The sequence below is a fragment of the Trichoplusia ni genome, chromosome 15 (genome assembly GCF_003590095.1).
Source record: "Trichoplusia ni isolate ovarian cell line Hi5 chromosome 15, tn1, whole genome shotgun sequence".
NCBI classification, from domain to species: Eukaryota; Metazoa; Arthropoda; class Insecta; order Lepidoptera; family Noctuidae; genus Trichoplusia; species Trichoplusia ni.
The window spans coordinates 3058798-3082589 of NC_039492.1; the positions used below are offsets into that span (position 1 = coordinate 3058798).

Genomic DNA, 23792 nt, shown 5'->3' on the forward strand with positions numbered 1-23792 from the left:
TTGAATCGTGTATAAAACACAAGTTATTAATAACTCAATTGAAGAACCTATACTAATAAAATAAAGATGCAGAATAAGTTGATTTTTTTATTAACAAGAAAAATGAACGCAAGAACACTTTTAACCTTGTTAGTCTGTTACAATTCCAAGGCTAATAAACCGGTTTTGATAAAACTTGCTTAAATTCTTTAAGTCTCATTAGAAGTCGTAGTTCCGTAGTAGGTTGTTGTTGTAAACAAAATACGTTAGACTCAACATAACAAATTAATTCTAATCAAAAATATAGATTCAAAACCGGGAGTCGAACCTGAGCGTCCGTGGGGGTAGCACTGAGAGACAGGTGTCTAAGCTTCTTGACCATATTGGATTGCTACTAATTCACATCAAATAAAACTAAGGACGGTAATACAATTCACTTACGAGCTATTAGATAATTACGCGTAGTGTCGTGAAGCCTTACAAATTAAGTTCAACACTATTGTCGTCCTGAAACTTGATAATCAACTGACAAAATACCGTTTACTTACTTTATCGTGCTATGTAGATACTCATATCCCATATAGTGTACCAACTTAAATATATAGAACCGTATAGAACACTTACAAGTCAAACGAATAGGAAAGTTACCGAATTGTGGTCCTTCCACAGGCATACGCAGTCATTACTGACAACGCCGCGGTCATGTAAGGCTGAAACGTTAACAACAGTTCGTTACTTTTCTTAGTAAATAGTAGACAATCCAGCGACTGATAGAAAAAGCGCGTAAAAAAGCATTCATTATAAAAAGTGCGTTTACGAACATTCTATTTTTAAACTATGCAGTGTTAGTGATTTTTATTTAAAAAGGCGTTATTTCCAAGTAAGTGTTTTATTCATTGAAATCCACTTTGTTGAAACATAGCTATCTACAAATATTAAATAATTGTATTTTTAATAATTCATGCCGACCGATTCTGTGGTTTAAAAAAACCGGTTCTTGGTTCTGGTATTTATTTTCATTTGCATAACTATATTATCGTGCCCACACTTATATGGACACAAGTCACAAACTTACACAATAATTTAAATATTTTGAACGCTATTAGAAAAATATTACAACTTATATCTTACGTCACCCAAATTAATCACATGTTATGAATTATTTTTTTTGGAATAATTCCGTATCTGAATAATAGCTACAATAAGATACAAGGAAGAAAAAAAAATACGGAACAGAGTGTAATTATTAAAAGAGTAGCAAAACACTGCTTTAGAAACGTCTTAATACTTATGCTTTAGCGAATACGGTTGACAATAGTGAGACCACAATTAACAATTATTAAGTAATAAATCAATTTCAATTGATTATTTTTTTAATCTAAATCAGTTTACAACTTTTTAAACTGACATGATGGCACAGAATATTGAACTTTTAATAACTACACCTCTTTGCTATCTAGGTAGTAGAAAGAGTTTTCGTCTAACGTTTGTTCATTTTAAATACCGAATCCCTAAATTGTCGAAAGCCTAATTGAGTTTTGCGAGTCTCCCAAACAGCTATTTATCAGGTAACGAATTAGTCCGAGTATCGGCCGATAGTAATTACGGGTGCCTCTTCTTTCTTCACAATCAGCCCTTAGTGCTCAGGATCTTGACCCACGTTATCAATTTTAGGAGATCAATATAAAACTCTTGACATGACGCATCAGTCAATGATTGTATTCAGCCGTTAATACGTCGCATGTACTCGTATAATACTATCTACTATCTTTATGCACTCGATAATTGCGTGCAAACACTGCAGTCTGCGCTACTTATACGGATCTTTTATAATTATTTAGCTCCAAGTACCGACAGAAAAATTATAAAATACCCAAAAAAAGCGGCAATCAGTATTAAAGTTGCATCGTTACAAAAGGGAGAGTAAAAAATAAAAGAACAATGAGTTTAAGCGGTCAATTTCATTTGAGTGACATAGTTTTTTTTAATATTACTGTGTTAATTATTTTCTACTAAGGACGCAATGTATCTATTTTTTGTCACAGGTGGAATATAAGCTAAGCTAATTCCATTTTTAAAGTAACAAGTATCACTATAACATACGCATTCGATAAAGTAATTGTTTTTTTTTAGTAACACGTCAAAAATAAAATAATGCACATTTACCATGCACAAAATAGCGATGGTATCATAATATTAATAGCCACTAGAGAAATAAAAACATTCGTCGCGTAAGAATTCATCGATGTACTAACACAATTATAATGTCAATTACTATTGAATTACATATCGAAGGGAAGAGAAAAAACAATATACACAAAATAATCAAGGCAACAAAATAGGTATTCATTAAAATTACATTACAAACAGATTACAAGACTTACACCTGTTAGAAAAAACATTTTTTATTAAAAAATTCATTGATTGCGTAATACCTGCCTATAGTTTTGCGTGTGAGTAATTCTTCGAGTTTATATTAAATAATATAAACTCGAGTGTAAACAATAATTTATATTATTTAAAGAATTAGAAGTCAATAAATTGTTTATTGTTTCAACTATTTCGTTATTTACAAAAGTCGATGAATAAATGGAATTTAGAAATGACACTATTCGTATTCTCCTAATTTTTTCCAAGACAACAATTGGAAATTCATTGTATTGACGGTGAGTATTCGACGAATTTTCAATGATTATGTTGGAAAAAATTGTAGGAGAATACGAATAGTGTCATTTCTAATTTCCATTCATTTATCGGCCATTGTAAAAAGCGGAATCGTTGGAACAGTAAACAAGTTATGGATTTCAAAGAAATTATGTACATTATTACACCTACTCGACTCCAGCGTTCTCAGAAAAGACATCTAAAATTGATGATATATCCTACTTGCAGAATAAATGATTTCATTTCATTTCTGTAAGAATTTAAAGCGTGACAAATCTCTATTGTAACGCATCCTTGCTGCTGCAGACGTACCACAAAACTGTCTTACCTGCCTTTTAAAAAATGGCATATTTAGCTTGACATCAAGATAGTAAATAAAGATTTGAAATTGCTATGACTAGGTAAAGATGCAGGCAGCTACGTCTAGCAGTGAGCGCACGCCGCTGGTGCAGCCCACCTACATGTTCGAGTCGAGCCTGACTCGCCGCTACCAGAAGCGCCTGCACCGCACGCAGTGTGCCATCTGCGTCTTTATCATGTGAGTGCTTCGAATGCTCCTTCATGATCATTCATTTCAATAAATTCAGGCAATCTTTTTCATGGGTTTCCATGCCGTCACTAAATGTAGCATCCTATCTACACAGTCTCTTTAGGTTAATTCAGGATGCAAAATTCCTTTCCATAAAAGTTCATAACGAAGTAATCGATATTCAAATTCCAAATATTTTAAGACACCGCTGAAAAAGAATTTTCGAAGTTTTGAATGTAATCGACGTCTTTTTAGAGCGATACTGGTCGTAGCACTCCTCGTGACGATCTCGTACAACTTGAGCCTGGACGACGACGATGATGATGACACGACAGAGCCTAGTGTCCCTGAGGTACCGCTGCCGCCTGGTAACCTCACGCTGCTGGGCTTGTTCCCCGGTATGATCCCGCCGGGGAACATAACCTTCAAAACTATGCCTTCCACGCTGGCGCCGCTCCTGAAGCAGAAGTGGCCTCTCAAAGGTAAATAAACCTAGAAGTACGTGTATGTTAAATGAATAAATAAAATAGAAACAAGAAAGGCTTTTATTTCCTGTTAACACATGCAAATCGTATCTCCTACCTATAATACTAGTTAACAAAATGTAAAAAATAGAGATACTATATCCCCATTGTCTATACTCTTAAACAGGTACAACTAAGTTATTTATTCTAATATCGCGATAAAGATCTTTGGTCTCCTTGTCTAACTCCTTTCTTGACAGGGAAAATTGGACTACTTGAGCGATTACTATACATATAGGATGTATTTTTATCTCTCCATTTTGGGCGTTTAGCAGAGCTTCAGCGTGTTCTAAATACTTTCGTGTGAGATTGTGTCAATGCCTTTTTGGTGATCAACGAATATGACAAACGGCGGTCTCTGTCGCTCTTGATATTTTTTCATTACCACTTCTAATGTCTGTATGTGGTCTATAGTAGAAAACTTTTAACTAAATCCTGCTTGTTCAATAGGTTGACTATCCTCTACTTCTTTGATTTGTTATTGTAGAGAAAAGTTTGTGAAAACTAGGTAGAACGCTTATCGGCCGTTAGTTGCTGATGTCTTTTGGGTCTTCTTATATAGCAAGATAATATTCGATTAAGGCCACTGATAAGGTGTAACTCCTGTTTCAAAAATCAAATTTAATATTATGATGACGCTATTGACATCATCTAATCCAGGGCTTTTATTCATTTTTCCTTACATTCTATTGATTCTATGTGGGACTGTGGTTTTTCTGTATCAATGTGATACTTAACCGATCATTATGAATCTTCGCGTACATGGTCTTGGAGGGATTAAAAGTAACATGTGATACGTTTTACTCTCCTTGAAAGAAACAGTATTATGCTTTTCAACGAAATCCCACGCAGGAGGAGCCGCATGCGACTTCTAGTATTCTCATTTTGATATTTTTGTGATCTGAAATATTCTTCCGGCCTGGAAGATGGTGTATACATAAACAGCTAAAACTCTACCAATCCACTTCTCATCAATTCATTTGGGTAACCTTTGAACCCATACCAAACCTTTCTATATCGACATTGCTGCTTTGATCACGTCGTGTTTGTTCTGCAGTTTCTTCTTACAGAACCAGAATACTTAGGAAGCATTTACGTCATCCAGTTCCTTGCCATGGTGCTACTTTTTACCTCCATAGAGTGTAACTCTAAATTGCTCTAGAGCGTCCACACGCCACGTGGGCGGGCGGCCACCCCAGCCACGAGGACATGGCGTCAGCTCTCACAGCGGGGAAGGCTGCGCTACAGGAGCTGACGGAGGTGGAGAGCCAGCGCCGGCCCCTGCAGCCGAACACTCCCGCGCACCGGGCGCAGCGGGCCGCGTCCACCGCGCACTCCGTCAAGCCCATGGCACAGGCTGCCTATACCGCTGAAGTTGCGACCAGGGCTTTAATTAATGGGTGAGTAGTAGCTAGTCAGACTTGTGTCAATTTAGTTTGATTAGCTTATGCAAACTGAACAAGAATAATTCCACAAAACCTAGCTAAGACTCAAAAAGAACTTTCGCAAATATGGGCTTCGCAAAATATTGTTAATGGTGAACTATTCTGAAACAATTAGCATGATATAAATGTTCCCGTTGCATAAATCTATCAAGTCCAATAGATTAAACAGTCAGGCAGTCCTCAATTCGCGGGCACTTGCCTTCCGGTCGCCTAGATCTGTTCAATTGGTCACCGCTGAGTACCTACATGCTCTGCGCTTCATTTAAATGCATTCGCCTAATGCAATCTTAATGGTCCAATATACATTGGTATGTTAGGGATAAAAAGTAAAAAAAGCAGTCAACTAAGTCTTGCTTAGTCTCGTGTTAATTGGGTAAAGAAAAACTATTTTCCAAATGAAAATGGTAACCCTGCAGAACGCCTGCACAAATAGTTATAGATTTCGATTTTTGTTATTATTGTTGCTATGCTCAGATTTCGTCTGTGCAAGAGTTTATGAGATTGACGGACAGACAGACTTCAGGCTCTTAGAAATAGGGCTTGTTTATATAATTTAGGTACGAAGGCTCAAAATAAAATTTGCAATATTTCTGTTAAGTTTATGGTTGATCACTGTATCTTACTCATTAAACATATGTAAGTAGAGCCCAAAAACAAGTTCCTTCTGGTATTTAAACTGGCGATACTGTTACTTATCCCAAACCCTACAAACGTAACTTTAACTAATTCTTTACTTACTACTTACATAATACGGAAAAGAACTGTACCATACTTGTGTGTAAACATCTATATTGAGAAACACTTTCGATAGACTCGATTAATATTGTCCACTAAGTATCGTATGTCTACGGAATTAGGACGTAGTGGCGGTAATGCGATACAAGCTATGATAAAACCGCGTAACTTGAACCCCGCCTCGGTTTGGCTTCGTCTCGCGTCCCTTGTCACGGGTTACCGAACTCTATCCAAATATCGATACGATTAATTAGTCCGACTTATACAAGTTCATGGGATGTCATAGAAATAGAAAGTTTAGGGTAAGTGAAGAAAGATAGAGTTCATAGAATCAAAAGCGATTTGGAGACGATTCAAATGCGAATGAAATTTGTATTCTGTAATAATCAAAACCTTTTTGGTAAACCATCGGTATCAGTAGCAGATTCGTTAAGAGCTGATTAATAAGCTCAGATGGATACAAAAGCTTAAAAATTAATACCAATTTCTGTAATTTTTCCTTATAAATCCTCTGGATGGCATAACGTATGGAGCAAATACAAGAGTATTTACGTCGAATGTAGAAAGTTCATCCAGTAACTCAGTACGTGGTTTTCTGGTACTTAGTTTCACAGTTCACTAGTCCCTTTGCGGTATATATCACTTTCCCTTCGGTTTCTATATTCAGAATACAATATTGTTTTCCAAGCCACATCAGTTGCCTAATCTACCCATAACTGGACACCAGTGACCAGAATAGATTAATTTAATCCGGTTATTACGTCAAAGTTGAGGTTCGTTGTGGAGACTTGTGTTAGAAATATGTGAAGCAATCACTAAATAAATGCCATGAATTCTCCACTACATTCATTTCATCATTACATGTATGAAAAGGGTAGAAAATAACTAGTGGATAGGTTTATAGGTTTATCTACCTGAGAGATATTCACTAATCTTTTTACCCCAGCACGGACATATCCCAGCGAGACGGTGGTTCCGGCCAGGGTCCCAGACTGAACGGCTCAGTTCCCGAACCGGCCTACTGCCTCCAGAGCGCGCCACCCTGCCCCGTATCCCGGTACCGGACTATGGACGGCACCTGCAACAATCTACAGAATTCCTTGCGTTGGGGTGTATCTAAGACCCCTTTCCGAAGGGTTTTACCAGCTGATTACGGTGATGGTAAGTCAAATGTCTTTTGAGCAGTAATTTATGTAATCATATCGCATACGTGACTTGTGTTTTAGTAATCTGATAGTGTTATTTCTACGGAGCTTCCAATTCTGCTAAGCTAACAGCTGTCTACAAAGATTAATGTGGGTGCCATTCATTTCGAACTCCAATGTCTATTGTCCTCTTCATTTTCTTTACACCTTGGAATGATTAGCTTTAAATTTTCAACAAATTATAGAGTCTGAACAAGATTTCCCCTTATGATAATAGCATTGATTCGAAAAAATCCTTTTCTCCATTCCCTTAGGTATCAGCTCTCCGCGTGCCGCAGCATCAGGCGCGGCCTTGCCGAGCGCGCGTGACGTGAGCGTGACGGTGCACCGCCCCAGCTACGCGCACGACTCCAGCTTCACCGTCATGCTGGCCGTGTGGGGACAGTTCCTCGACCACGACATCACCGCCACTGCGCTCAGCAAAGGTAGGCTGTTGAGTTTTTTCTAAAAGTTAAAGAATAAGGTTCATTTTAAATACATTATCTATTTAAAACAAACACAAACAGAAGACAAACAATAATATCATAAAACTAGAATCTCTAAAAGAAAAATGGAAGGTTATCTTGTTTTCCGAAAGCATTACAAGCCCTACAACAATTTCATTTTACTACCTTACTTCTGCAGGACAGAACGGCTCGGCACTGTCTTGTTGCGATCAGTCACAAGTCCCCCACCCGGAATGCTTCCCGGTCCGGCTGGACCCTGAGGACCCCTTCTACCAGGACTACAACATCACCTGCATGGAGTTCGTGCGGTCTGCACCAGCACCCACCTGCCATTTTGGTGAGGCAACCTCGGCAAATAACATTAAAATTAGACAGTATTTTATATCCCTGAAACATACGGTATGATCTTTTACGCTACTTTGAAATGTTTGTGTCGTTTTTTACTAAAATAGTTCAATGTCACCTACTCTTAAATATATTATAAGCTAGAGAATTTCAACATTACCTTCATCAGCTTAACCCCTTTCCAGGTCCTCGCCAGCAGCTGAACCAAGCCACAGCCTACATCGACGGGTCCACAGTGTATGGATTCGCGGAGACCAGAGCGGCAAACCTGCGTACTTTCATAGGCGGCAAGCTGAAGATGCTGAAGATCGGTTCCACTGAGCTGCTGCCACCATCTACTGACCCTGATGATAGCTGCAATACTGCTGAGATGACTGCTAAAGGACGTTACTGTTTTGAGTCAGGTGAGTAATGACCCGACGAGGCAAAAGAGGATTTTCTTTAATTTTAAGATTCTGTTCTTTTTCTATCTAAACCTATTAGATCATTTACAAAAATTTTACAAACTTCTAATTCCGCTAATTCACCAAAGCAGGAATGCAGAAAAAGAACAGAATCTTAAAATTAAAGAAAATCCTCTTTTGCCTCGTCGGGTCATTACTCACCTGACTCAAAACAAAAACCTCTTTATCGATATTTCCCGACTACGTAAGGGTTGGCTTTCCAGCTAACTGGATGCACCTTTACTTATTACATCCATTGCCTCCTCCCAGGCGACGACCGCGCCAACGAGAACCTGCACCTGACGACGATGCACCTGCTGTGGGCGCGCCAGCACAACCGCGTGGCGGCGGCGCTGCGCGCGCACAACCCCGCCTGGGGGGACTCCACCCTGTACCACGAGGTGCGCAAGATCATCGGAGCGCAGATGCAGCATATCACGTACACTGAGTTCCTGCCCAATGTGCTGGGTGAGGACATACGTTATTATTTTAAATTCCACTCAATTAATGTTAAAAATAATTTAAAGAGCTCTGCGTTGATTTTGAGAATTCCCTGTTTTCAATCACTGAAATGCACATGCACGACCACCTCCAAACTTAGAACCGGTATTTACGTATCCCTCAAACGCTCGTAGGTATTCAGGTATCGAACTCGCGACACGTCTAGCACAGTCAGCACAGTGGTTAATAGCGTGGTGGTCTATATCTCTCGACTGTCAGTGCAACCGGAAAACCAGAAATATCATTTAAATACATACAAACATTACATAAAACGTATAACATCGTTCTTACACAAGTAGGTCTCATCATAACTTAAGTGCTTAATACTTATCATTTTCTATAATTCCTTTAGATATAAGAAAATAAGTAATTCTTTAACAATGATTTTCTAAATATTCCAGGTTGGGACGTGATGTATGCCCTCAACCTGACCGTGAGTGACTCCGGCTTCGAGGACGTGTATGACCCCACTGTGGACCCATCCATCGCCAACCATTTTGCATCGGCTGTCTTCAGATTTGCACACACCTTGCTACCGGTAATATTTTACTGCTTTATTTAGTCTCTAGTCTTAGAAAGAAATGAGGTATCTTCTGGTTACAGAAAGAGACCGATTTGTTGCACTTCTATCTTCCAATAAAGTTTCAAAACTAGTCTTCCAACTGAAAATTGTTAACTACTATTTTGCATGACATCCATTTCCTATAGACGTTTTCCTTCTTCGAAATCATTCGACCCAAGTTAAAGCCAAAAAATAGATTTCATGAAAATAGCTCATCGCTGAACGTTTTCTCTACAGGGTCTAATCCACAGTACAGACACGATCTCAGGCACGGTCCAGTACATCCACCTGCATCAGATGCTGTTCAACCCTTACACGCTGTACAACAAGAAGGGCCCGAAGGACTCCATGCGCTCTGCCATGAACACGCTCGTGCATGCTGTTGATCCTCATGTTACTACTGAGGTAAATATACTACGTTTTCTAAGCCTAATTGTATTTTGAAAGCTGTACTATGTCATAATTTAATTAAACAAACAGAACTATGGACGACTTGATATTCGTAGCAAAGTCGACATGGTATTCGTAGCAAAGACGATTTGACATTCATAGCAAAAACGGTACGACGATGTATTAGGTGACCTGGTATTTGTAGAAAATTCGACTTGATATTTGTAGATAAGAGAGACTGTTTAAGACCAGGTCAACATTACCGAGTCCTACTTCAACAATCAACATTTTTCGTTCACATTCCCAGCTTAGCAACCACCTATTCGAGAAGCCGGTGTCGGCCAACTCGTCGGGGCCAGGCCCGTGCGGGCTGGACCTGGTGTCGCTGAACATCCAGCGCGGCCGCGACCACGGCCTGCCCGCGTACCCCGTCTGGAGGGAGCACTGCGGACTCAGCAGACCCAAAAACTTCACTGATTTGAAGACGATCTTCGATGCCTCGTCGTATAGCAGGATTTGTAAGATTTATAAGTAAGTATAATTAGAATGTTCATGACTGAAAATCCTTAATAATTTATCTCATTAGAAAGTCTGAAACACAGTGATAAATGTAAACCTTATTAATAAAACTTGTCTGGATTCCGAGGCCTAATTATTGATAGTTTTTTTTAAATTATATAGTCATGTCCCAGCAAACTGACACTTCAGAAAAGGATCATTACCTTTCAAAACTTTCAAAGTAATTGCTGTATGTTTTGGCCACACAGGGACAGAAAGCAAACCTTAAAAATAATCCAAAATGATTATCAATTTTTTCACCCCCAGATCAGTAGAAGACATAGACCTGTATACGGGTGCCCTAGCTGAGGCTCCGGGCGGGCGCCTGCTGGGCCCCACACTCACCTGTCTCATAGCAGACCAGTTCCTGAGGCTGAAGGTAGGGGACAGGTACTGGTACGAGACTTCGGATCCCATCGCTGGCTTCACTATAGGTAAGTACTAATCATGGTTAAAATGTTATTTTCTGAAACATGTTTCCATATCACCATTCACTTCTTGATAAAGCAGTTCAATACGGAGACAAGACGTAGGAAAACAAGATTACGCCATTGTACGTGAGATCTATGTATCTTTTAAGTTTTAGTATATGATAAAGGTTCTTTAGCAAACAGGAGAAAAAATATACAAATAACTGCTAAAGCATCATAATGAAATGATGCGTATTTACACTCTGGCTATAACTTTTTTATCAGGGTCATGATTCCCAATTTCAACATCTTGATTACTGCTTCATAACTACCTATAATTTATCTGTACATTAGAGCAACTAACGGAGATCCGCAAGACGACCCTGGCGGGCATCATCTGCGCCAACGAGCAGCTGCTGGAGCAGGCGCAGCCGCGCGTCATGGAGGCCGTCAGCGGCGTCAACCCGCTCGTGGACTGCCAGGAGCTGCCGCAGCCCAACCTCACGCCCTGGTACCATCTCGACAGGGACTAGGAAACTAGGAGGTAGTTTTTACTGCAACTTAAATGAATTAAAACTGAAGTAAGCAGAATATTATGTTTCACATGAGGAAGAAAATTCTGCTACAGATAAATGAATTTCCTCATATGGGGACAATTAAAAATTTATACTCAATCCATTAGGTATTCTTTCATATTCATGTTAGACCAGCTATATTCAATCTTCAGTAACTTAGTTATCGGCCCACCTGAAGTTTGTAAACAATTTTTAATTTTGGCTTGAGGCCCTCGATGCTGTAAGATTTTTTTTGTGAGAGCTTTCAAAAACTGATCAAGTGTGAGAGGATTCACGACACGGGTCAAGGACAAGGGTTCCATACAAGTAGGAATAAGAAAAAAAATACTTGGCTAAAAAAATGGCCACGAATGTCAAAAACTGGATATGACGACTGGTGACAGACAGACAGCGGAGCATCAGTAATTTAAAACTGTTTACTCGATTAGGATCCTTAAAAAAGGTTGAATTTGGCTGGTTAAGAAAGTCAGCATCATCTTCCAAAGCCTTGTCTCGTCATTAGCTCTCCTTGTCTACTTTTCCATAGCAAACGACAATGGATTCCCTTTGAATTCCTTGAATGTCCTTTCCAAAAGTCCTCAGATTAAGTAGTGAAAAAAAAATCAAACCAATGTTAGCCAGTAAGTTTTGTCCTATTAGATAATACTCAATTAACTGTACAATATCTTTAATATAGGTAGTTACCCTTTTTACATAACCAAAGTATTTGTATTGATTTCGAAAAAAGTCACCTTCATGACATGTATTAAAGAATTACTAGCACATTATTTTGCTTACATTTATATATTTTCATGAACTTTGTACTAATAGGTAAGTAAAATGTTTATCATTAGGTGATCGTCATTATGTGCCATCTGAAGCCTTATTCTATGTAGATGAATTAGGTAAAACGAATTACATTATATACTTATACATAAATTATATCCTTGGTATTAAATGTAGGAAACACACAATCACAATATGAAAAAGCAAGGAAGTAATATAAAAACTTATATTAGTAATTATCAGAGCGCCATCTTCCTTCCACACCCCCATTAGTGGGAAAAAGGCCCCAGTTTACTTGTCCTAACAAAGATTTTCTTGGAAGCAAACTTTAACTCGTTAAGCCCTTGATTGTGTTGTTATTTTTTAAACCCAAGTCACATATCTGTAAGTATAAATAAATATTGATCCGTGATTTGTATTCCGAAACGTGAACACAAACAACTTGCACCTTTAAATCATTAAGTTGGTAAACAAGTTGAGGGCTGCATGCGTGAGTAACGTAGGTCCGAGGAAATATAGTCTTTGTGAGTCATGTGTAACTCTATAGCTTCCTGATCCGCTGGTATAACTCTTAGATTACTGTAACCAAGCAGTCGAATTCATAAAAACCTGATTTACCTCACGTCACTTTATCAGCCATTCTAACGAAGTGACAAATCTACAATCTTTAACATCAACGATCAAATGTAAGGATTGGATGGATAGACGATGTAGAAATGGTTTTTGCCTACAAGGGCAGTTAACTGTTTAATCCAAAATTGGTTAACGGATTAATCTAAAATCATCATCATCATCATTCTTCATCTGTCAAATCTCTCTAATAGTCTTGATCAGATTCTAGTAAAAGCATATTTTTTGGAACCTCGTTCATTGAAAGTTTGTTCACTTTTTGAGCATGATTTGCTGAGCAAAACATACCTAGATATTTTTTGTGATTGTTTGGGTGTAATCAATGTTTAGGTGAGGCTAATAAATAAAATAAAACTCCACTTATGGACCAGTGCAGCAGTGTTTCAAAATAAGCCAGGCTTGTATAATTCGGAAGTGTATTTTATTTTATGTTGTTCCTAATTTTCTTTTTTAACTAGTTATAAAAATCATTATTGTATGATATATATTTCTGCCATGTTAACTAACTATTAGGATAAGATGTACCTGTAAGTTTAACCACTTCCCAGTCCTATTAGTCATATCAACATTGCCATTGTGACGCTATTAAGTATAGGTTAGAAAATATTAACAACAATTTATACTCATAGATTTTGAGAGAAACCATGTTAGCTTTTAGTAATTTATATATCGTTTTGTAATTATTGAAATTAAATACAATGCTAATGTAATAATGTTGATTTATTATGTACCAAAAAAATATTATTATCGTCATCGTCCTAGCCTTTTTCCAACTATTTTGGAGTCGGCTTCCAGTCTAACCAGATGCAGCTAAGTATCAGTGTCCTTCATGGTGCAACTGCTTATCTGACGTCTTCAACCTAGTTACCTAGACAGCACGATACTCCTGAGTAAGACTAGTTAACAGACTTTCTAGCTTCTGACTATACGTAACGTCTATCAAAAATGTATACAAAACAGGCGGAACGCAAACTTTTATCTGCTTCCGAAACACGGAGTTACTCTTTATGTCATGGATGGTCACCCATCCCCTGATTGATCGTAACTAGCGTAGCTAAACTTGTGATCGATCAACTTGTGCAACTAGCTTAGCTACGAGCTCCTCTTAAAAAATATTTTTTAGATAATCCTGATGATTAAGTAAGTATACCATAATATGATAGCTACCTGCTTGTCAGATATCTATTACCACCCACTCCAACAGCGGTAAAAAAGTGTAAGCTATGTGAACACATGTTAAAAACCAGATTAGATCTAGTGATGGGACAAGCTTCATACAGATTGTGACAATTAAAGTCAATAGGTACTTAATAGGAGTTAATTATAGCATTGAAGTAGGTATGCTGAATAAGGTTGGTACTTAAAATAAAGTTTTTAAAATTCTTTCATGAGACAAAAAATATGAAACAAATATAAAAATGGACTAATTCTTTCAAGTGTTAGTCAGCAGAGACGCGAACCATCTGCAAATCTACCATCTACCAATTAAAACACAAAAAATAGCCGATAAATGAATGGAAATAATGAATAGTGGAATTGGGGCCCCGACCTACAGAGTACAGGTATTTTCGCGAATTTTTTACTATAACACACAATGTAATTCTATTTAATCATCACTTTTGAACTATGCATATTTTTTGCTTAAATTAGTCAGTGTACCAAAGAAGATGTTACTCTAACCGGGTGACTCATATTAAGTAAACATTCGAACACATCTCTTTATGACGAATCTAAGATATCCGTTATAGCAGACAGTCAGATAAAATTATATCTAAATATTTATATAACATGAATTCATTTGCCGGGAAAACGGAACGACAAATGAGAACAATCTGTATTTGTGTAGTTCTGAACCCGGAATAATTAAACGATTTCATTTTTAACCAACTTCAAAAAGAAGTAGGATCTCAATTCGTCTGTAGTTTTTTTTTTATTTGTCACCTCAGGGCCTCGGACTGGATGAACTGATTTTATTCATACTTTTTCATTATACTAGAATTCTGCAATCCGCCCCTGAAGTGAAACAGTAAACTATTTGAGATCAATAAAAGTGATATACAATGGTCCGATTTAAGATAACAAGGATCTTTATGATAAAATTCGTACAGAACAGTCTCATCACTATGCAGAAGTGAGTCACACGCTATTAGCATTGTTATATGGGTGACCGTAGGAGGACGATGGCCTTGCGGCCTTTACAAAACTTATCCTCGAAGACAACTCACATTTTCACCTAAACCACTCATTTGAAACACGATTTTAAACCTTATCCACAAGTGTTAAAGGTGGTAAAAATTTTATGAACAGTAAATAAGCTGGTTTTATAATTAGAAGGCCGGCTGATGTCAGGAGTTGTTAGCATGTCCTGTGCGGTTTCTCAGGACCTTGAGTCCACCTGTCTTTGGCACATAACTGGCTGTTCTCCAGTAGCGGGCATTAACGCGACATTATCTCCTTTGCCGGTCCAAGGTGCTCGGTCAAGCACGAGACAATGGAATCGGCCTCTTTGCCTTTCTTTCCTCAATGCTTAGTGATCATAAATTCATGACCCTGTAATCACTTACGCTGAACTTTACCTCGGCGTTATATTAATCATTGCTTCCCTGAATTCTGAATCAGTTTCACGTTAAACATTACGGTGTTAGCCGCTGCGTATTTCCAGAGGCGGTTATTGCATGATTTCCTCCACGCGTCTGTTGTGCATTGAATGTTAATTTCCCGTCAGACTATGGGGTACAATTCGCAGTAGAAAATTACTGTATCTATTAACAGATGGTGACTTTATCCAACGTGGCATAATAACAAGCGTGCAGATGTCTGTTTTATAATCCTGTGGAGAAATAAATTAGCGCATCAAATAGATCGTGACGGATACATCATTGTATTGTGCTAGTTAAGAAACAACACACAGCGAATTAATAGACCATAAACACATAAATCCTTAACAGTGCGTATTATTAAACGGCGTATAACCTATCCATTACAAGATATAAAAATCTTTCGCAACCTTTTTAAATGCTGGAAAAACCTATGGGGAAAACCCACCAATGAAATTTGCCCTGATGAATTCGTTTCAGCCATTAAAAAAATATCGTTATAATAAGGTTTTGATTGATGCAGACTAAAATACCTTTGTATACCCATATCTATTCTGACTAAGACTGAAAAAGAAGTTGATTTTGCTCGGTATATTTATTAGATAAGAAGGTCTCAAGTGGTAGAGTCTTTCCAAAATTTAACTACGTTGAGATCGTGTATAGACAAATAGCGACACCCTAATTACGAAAAGCTTAGGTAAGTTAGTTCAATCCCTTATAGGATACCGCAGAATAGAATAGGTAAAGCAAATCGACACGAGGCACCTATCTATCCCCATAAAACGAACGAGAAATCGGATATATCAGAATTATAAATGGACAGCTGTTCGTATTACCCATTGTTACCTCAATTCACGAGGCTATAAGAGCTAAAATTGCATGCTGCATAAATCTAGTGTCTGAGTACTTCAGCCACGTGGCTCCCTGCACGTGTACAGATTATAAAGTAATGCGAGGCAGTGTGAGCACTACGGTATACGCCGCTCCCACCCCCTACGTCGCGCGCTGAAAATCAATAGCGAGCTGAACGGACGCACTGCCGCAGAAATCCGCAGAGGATCTATATAGGAAAACGGGCTAAGTATACACTTCGCTGCCTCCAAGGAAATTCCATTGTGTGTTAGAATAAATTACTTTTCTTAGTATTATGGAATTAGGTAATCTATAGTTACTGGAATAATGGTTAAGCAGAACAAACGTAAATATCTGGATTAATTGTTTGCCTTAATAAGGATTAATTGCTCTCTCACACCTATTCGAGATCCGCACCAATTGCGGTTTGCTTTCTTTGTATTTCAAAATTGTTAAGGCGTACTATGTTTATGCGGAAAAATCATTCCCCTGTCAACTTGGAATAATCTACAATTGATTATATGCTCTTTCTCTTTCCTGCCACTTTTATGTTGCGCATGTTTCCGGTAAACTTAGGTATTTCATATACGGAGAGATTATGACGTAAAAAGAGAAAATGTCAAGGACACAGGAAGTCAATAATTGTGTTGTACGGAGACAGGCACGCGGCCATGTCAGAAGGAATATGACGTTCATGAAGATATTTATCGTATTTGTTTACCACTTGAGCTCTGCTATAATCGTAAAACTAATTTTAAACGAAACGTACTGATTATCAGTTGACAGAAAATCAGGCATTAAGATGGCACGCGACAAGGTATTGACGGCGAAGCATTCATTGCGGTATAAATCAAATGAATCTAGAATGTTATTTGGTGCCAAAATAACGAGACTTTTTAGAAGTGTACCGTGACGTCACAGTTGGGAATCAATAGTAGTTTGGCGGGCGGTTGCTTGCCGTCTGCTTTTTATTGGCATGAATCCTCATAGTTAAACGGTTTCAGCGATGACGTCCCAATTACAAAAATTCTTAGAGAATGTAGAGCAACGTATCAACAACGCTTCTCGTATGTTCACGTTTATTTACCGATTCATAGCATCCTAGGTATAACTCTTTACGATAATACATCTGGGTATGGGTAGTTACCAAAAGAGACTGTGTATGTCGTACGGGTAAGTTTATCTGAAATCACTTGATTTTACGCATTCAGTAAGGACAGACAAAAAAGTAAAATGATCCTATGACTCACATCGGGTTTAACTTGCATGGGCGGCGTTTAAAATGATTTCACTATAAAAATGAAAGTCAATTTCTATTCTATCACTTCTTAGATGTGATATTATCATTGTCAGGGTGATTGATTCTAAGTATTCCGAGATTTCTATTACGAACTGAAGTAGAAGTTTTCGATGTGAATCATTAGTCATGACCGTAAGGTGTAGTTGTCAAATCAGAAGTCACTTTTATGGTGTAGTGGGGTGTGGGCGAGGGGTTGATGACCTATGATTTGGTGGGTTAATTATATTCTTATGTCGTTGAGTACTTCTGTAGTATTACGGTATTTTTAGACACGTTATTAGGTAAGTAGGAAGTTAGAATCCCAAAAATGCTCACCTTTTTACTTGTTAGAATGTTTTTACTATACTACTAGAAAAACCTCACTTGAGGGAGAATTTTGGTGATGTGTGTAATCCTGGATATACCTTACCGTACCTAAGGTAGTCTGCAGCAAAATTTTAATGTAAAAGAACAACCCACAGACGCGCATTTTTGCGATCCTTACTAACATTTTATTTAATTTAATTAAAACCAATAAAAACAAAAATAAATGTGCGGACACGTATTATGTCATAGCTGCCTACGTCCGAGTAAGCACAGAGCTAGGTATTAATATGTTATTGTGTTTATTTATGATATTGGTTGTCATTCGCGACGCCACACGTGCCCAGTCAAGGACTAGTAGTGTACGGCGCCTAAAGGAAAACAATTAGCAATTATAGACGGTATTATATTTACTAAAATCTATTTATAATTATATTCATTTAAAAAGCTGCATATAAAAAAGTTCTTGATACTTTGAACATTATTTTTTGTGTCGTTTAATGAGTTTATTGACTGGACTGATAATTGTAGAATGAATTATACAGAAAATGCAAACTACTTAATTTTATTTAAATAAGCAGATGTGGTGTGCCCAGTTACGACCCACGCCTACGTTTGCCATTGAGTTTGAATGTCATAAAGCATAAAATACACAAAGCCAATGCAATACCTACTCTCTACGATAATAGGCATGTAAACAAACGAAATAAATCGATTACGATCTAAAATTAACATGGAAAATCGAGAGGCTGCCAAATTTTGATAAACGATGATGCTAAAAATGTTAACAAATAATTGTAGACGCTTAATACGTTGCACGAGAATACTCGGAAAGTATATTTAGACTCAATAAAGTTTACTAAACAAAACATGTAGCAAAATTGATGAAATCAAACAGGAAGCCGATGACTATCAATTTCTGCCCACTAACCAATAGTTAACATTAGTGATAACAGATGGCGCCACCCGCCCGCTACACAGGTCTTGGCGCCGCTATTAGCAGACATTTTTAGCGCTTTCATTGAAGTGATCTACTTGTAAACCACACTCGTTCGAGAATGTTATAATCGTGACACGTTTATTTCTGTAAGGCCATTGTACTTACTATTACTACTGAAACACATAGAAACTATTACACTTATAAGATTTGAACCCATATTGGGTGGGCCATTGTACCTACATCATAAATCCTTTGCCTCTGATTTCGTGATATTGAGTAATGTTATTGTCGTCTTATAAATGTTACTTATGTAGGAACTAAGGTACGGAAAAAGCAGGCTTTACCGATATTTCCCATAAACTGTACAATATTGGAGTCTGCGACAGCGCACATATTATTTTTATGACCGTTTGACATCAACCTCCAGCCATCGCAGTCTATTTCAGTACAGGAAAATTATATGGATTTGACCACACCTATAAGACCGTATATTAACCATACTTATTTTTAATTTTAATTGTCTAAAGAGGTAATACTAATAACTAGCAGCAATCTTTTTCGTATTTGCAAGAAACAAGAAAACAAAAAATTGGAAACTAGAGTTGCTATCTGATAAAATGTGAATGACAAGCAAACACCCACGTGTTTTAAATAAAATTGATGAGATAAAATTCAAAGTATAGCGGTATTACTTACAGTATTTCACTTCATCATAATGAATTCTTATAATCCCAGTTAGTGACTTAGTACTTAAATGTAATTTAACTTTCAACCTTGTTTGTCGCGTAAATCTCCAAACAGCAAATTCCACACCATTTGGCAGCAAAGTGTAAATATTTTTGTATTTTACTTATTTTAGAGGTTAATTGTTTTATCATCATGTAGGAGAGAAGGACAGTGTTTTCGAACATTCGAACTTTCGAACACTTTCAACTGAATTTGAAATCCAAGATGGTGGATTGGGGCTAGTGTTGTCAAAGCACAGGTAATTTTTTGTCGAATTTAAGGGAAAATATATATTCAGAGATACATCATTTTAATGAAGAAAAGATAATCTGCATACTCGCATTTTCTTTTATACGTAACATAATCTTAAATACCACTTGGTACCTCAATATTGTACCTATGATTTCCAGATTTTCTCGTAGGTTTATTCTCATAAGAGCGGAAAATATCAAATCAAGCTTGTGTTGATCATTAACTAAGCTGTCGTTGACTCATTACTGTTTTGTTTTGTTGGGAACTTCCAACAATATGTAGGCAAGCCCGTATCTCACCATAATGTCCGAGTAATTATTAGAACGATCTTAATAACACACGGACATTAGAATTGTACTGTTATGAAGCGTTCTAGTAAGATCATAGCACAGTGGAAACATGATATCCGTCTAAGACTGGATTTACCCGAACAAGTGACATGGTATCCTTGAGAAGAACAATGCTTTGCATGTTCTTTCATAAATACCTACACAGTGCGTCTAGTATGGTAGGTTATAGCATAAAAACCAGGTCTCAACTAGGTCAAGCAGCAGATGGCATGACAAGACAAGAAAGTGAAACAAACGATAAAAATACATGCGAGCTCCTAGACCTTTATAGGAATATTGTATTTAGGACTAACGGTTGAGTAACGCTCCGTTTTACTGTGGGTTTGTTTGATAGCATGTTAAATGGATCATAGAAAGCTATCCAGGTGCTACTACTTCCGTAAGAATAGAATTTGATGACCACATAGTAGGTAGATGAAATAAAACCCAAATTTCTGAAAAGTTGTTCCCCTTCCCTAAAAATATGGTGTCGTGTCCATTTCACAAAAGTTTTAAGTTCAATAAAACAAAAAAGAAGCCATGATGACCTATTTCAAACTGTGCCAATCGATTGATCCCAAAACCGCATTGATTGAGCTAAAATTAGGATTTAGGTAATGAGATATACCACCTCTTTGATACCGATACTGTTTCCGAGGGTGGCTTCCATTCATCAATCAAAAGCGAGGTAAAGTTTAGACATTGTGAGTAAAGACAATGACGCCTTATCACCGATTTCACGTGTACGCTCAAGTGATAAGAGTTATTAAACAGCCCAAACTTTGCCAGGGCTGACAAAAACAGAAACAGAACTTATCTAATTATCTTTTTCTATAAATAGTGGTGACTTTAACTTAGCATTGCATTTCCTCTTTGACCTAGACCTAGAACGCCCGCAAAATCGTTAGCCGCACTGCAGTTCTTGTGATTATTAAGCAGACTGGCTGGAAGCCATACTTTTCTGACGGTAGTGATTTTTCTATATTGTATGTACTAGTCTACTAGGAATAATCATTGTGTTGGATTTCAGTCCAAATATCTATTTTTGGAAACCTCAGATTATGAATTTTAGTTTAAGATCTTTATAATAAATTAACCTCAGAATGAAGGTCAACTAAATACAACATTTGGTGTTTGCTAAAACCACACGCCATGCGTCTTAGGTCTTCCTTTTCCGCCATCGGAACAGCAGTTTACCAATTTCTCATAGACACGTCTAGGTTTGACATATCTGTTACATTAGTGTGACCAAAATAAACATACAACTATATCGTGACCACAACGTCACGTATTCACGTGCAAAGATGTGTGCAAACTTATAAAGTAGTTGATATTTTACCGAGCCTTCTATGTACCTGCCTACGTTCGTACACAAAACACGGCGTGGTTGTCATGCCAAATAGAAATATTATGAATGCTTACAATAGCTGTAAAAAAAATCGCATAAAAACTATTCTAAATATGCACTCGACGGTCGACATATTCTCGCTTCTCGCTCATATTTTTACCAGCATTCATTATTTTGTAAAAACCTTGCAATTTATTGCGTACTTAAAATCTGAAGAACGCGTCACATGACCCACTGAGAACGTACTTTCGCACCCCAGTCGCACCCTTGCAACGAGCAAGAGGGGTCCTTTCTTTCGACAACCCTACGTCATTAGTTCTCAACAATAAAGCAAGTCTCGTTCCAGAATTTTCTATATTATCTCGATACACGTGACTACAGTAAGCATAAGAAAACAGTGCTGATAAAAAAACGCTAGCTGCTTAATTTTAAACTTTATGCAGGTTGAAAAAAGATTGTTAATTATTTTGTGTAAATAACGGTTGACGATGTTTGGCGTATGCGTTTTGGCAAATGTCAGTGATGCGCACAGCCAATGGTTAAAATGAGTGATGCACGCAGAAAAATCGTCGAGAATTAAAAACCATGTTTATTCAGACATTATCGAATGTTTTCTAACGCATAGAGACAGACTTCACTGAAAAATAAAATTGTGCTCTTAATTAACATAAAGATAAAATTAAAATTTGGTACCAGACGAAACAATAATTATAACATACAAAGTAAAATAACGAAGACTCATACTGTAAAACTTTTTTATTTAAGCATAGTAGTAATAGTTTCGATAGGTTTGTGTAGTACTTAGTTTTCACTTCCTTATTAGGTAACGTAGATAATATGTATTGTAAACAAAATAGTAATACCTGCGAGCACCTTGATACCAATTTACCATAAACAAAATCATTAGAAAAAATGTGATAATTTAATTATCTTATCAGTTACTATAACTCGTCACGAGAGCACGAGAATACAACAACACGGCTATTATAATTTTGTTGGAAGGACATTGATATTAAAAGGAACACACCCGTGCTCCGAATCTACTTAGATAATTAAGTGATAAAGCAGCAAAAAACAGAAGACCAGGGTTTGCTTCATCTACTGTGTTTAAAGTGTATTTTTAATTTGGTCGAGTTATGCGGTTGGCGCGAAAGTGCGGCTCGCGCGGCGGGTCACCGGTCACGTTTCTCAGACACGTGACGTTCCAGCGCACGTGTTAGTTTTATTGCCGTGTGGTCGCTTCTAGACGCTTCGCAGACATTCGGGAAACTCGGCAGCTTCAAGTGACATAACGTTAATGTCATCAAAACTGCATTTTTTTCAGTTTTTTTTTCTTGTCGCCCATTAAAAGAGAAGGTTCTATTTTGTATTTATTCCGCAGAAAAAAATGATTTTAATTTGAATCAATGTTAGATTATTTGAAAAACCTAATCAAAACAGCAAGGAACGTTTAACTTAACAAAATTGTAACACACAAGATGGTGCCATTCACCTTTATTTCTGACAAGACAAAGTGGAGATTTCGACACGACGCTAGCAACCCAAGCGTCCGTTAAATCGTCTGCAGTCTAGAATGGTCGGCAATGTTCGGAACCCCTCGGAACTCGTTCGAGTAACTTCGTGCATTGTCGACTAATCTCGACTGTTCCACAGCAACGTGTACCGTTAACACAAAGAGAAACAAATAAAAATAAACTTTATGCAATTGCAATAAGTACATTTGAATAAATTCCTCATAAAGTACGATAAATTAATACGTTCTAATGTGTGATTATATCAGTACTTGTTCAACGAGAATTTTACATTGTTAGAAGCACAAACGTTGGGATAACCAGTGATAATATTCTTGATCTATCTTTTTTTATATCAATGGGAATTTTTCTTGGTGTCTGTCATGCCGCACAACTTAATACACTTGTTCGCGGTTTCTCTTCCATCCTATGTCATGGAATTGCTATTTAAGCTGCCAGAATGTTCTTTAATATTTCTAATACCTAGGTACTTACTTGCTCAAGGACTAGGTACTAAGAATCAAATACTTGTTGTTACGCCTTGTTGTTCCCGTCTACAAAGTGAAGAACCTTAACATTAAGGATAGAGTCATTCAAGTGCAAACACTTTAAATAATCATGTTTAAGCGCAAGTGTACTGAGTAAGTATACTACTAAATATTTATGTACGCAGGTTACAGCGCATTCTTGATAAAAAAAAAGCTTATAAATATTCCGTCTTATGTAACTTAAATACTCCCACAGAGAAATAAATGAATTGACATTATTGCATGTAAACCTGCACCTACCAGTTGCAGTGCCTACCGACGCTTATATATTTTTAAAAAGTACGCAAAATCTTTATGCTACAACGAGAACAATCGCAACAATTTGACGCTAAAATGAAAGTTCATTGAACTCTGATGACTTGGATCGATCGCTATGCAGT

General features: G+C 37.4%; 1 protein-coding gene across 2 annotated transcripts; it reads left to right on the plus strand.

Moving 5' to 3' along the window:
* The first annotated feature begins 111 nt into the window (after nucleotides 1-111).
* Nucleotides 112-13395, plus strand: LOC113501307 (peroxidase). 2 transcript variants are annotated; one of them, XM_026882421.1, is made up of 14 exons: nucleotides 112-402; nucleotides 3045-3181; nucleotides 3428-3654; nucleotides 4859-5096; nucleotides 6823-7037; nucleotides 7336-7506; nucleotides 7706-7864; nucleotides 8058-8276; nucleotides 8586-8783; nucleotides 9218-9354; nucleotides 9616-9783; nucleotides 10076-10299; nucleotides 10594-10760; nucleotides 11091-13395. In XM_026882421.1, exons 2-14 carry the CDS (start codon nucleotides 3051-3053, stop codon nucleotides 11267-11269), a joined length of 2433 nt encoding a protein of 810 aa, XP_026738222.1. In that variant the 5' UTR covers nucleotides 112-402; nucleotides 3045-3050; the 3' UTR covers nucleotides 11270-13395. The 2 variants fall into 2 exon arrangements, with proteins under 2 accessions (XP_026738222.1, XP_026738221.1); XM_026882420.1 differs by lacking the exon at nucleotides 112-402 and adding an exon at nucleotides 409-859.
* The last annotated feature ends 10397 nt before the right edge of the window (nucleotides 13396-23792 follow it).

Coding starts and splice junctions, on each gene's coding strand:
- LOC113501307 (XM_026882421.1), top strand. CDS start 3,051: ATGCAGGCAGCTACGTCTAGCAGTGAGCGCACGCCGCTGGTGCAGCCC. Junction 5,097..6,822: donor ACCAGGGCTTTAATTAATGG/GTGAGTAGTAGC, acceptor TTTTTACCCCAG/CACGGACATATCCCAGCGAG. Junction 9,355..9,615: donor TTGCACACACCTTGCTACCG/GTAATATTTTAC, acceptor TTTTCTCTACAG/GGTCTAATCCACAGTACAGA.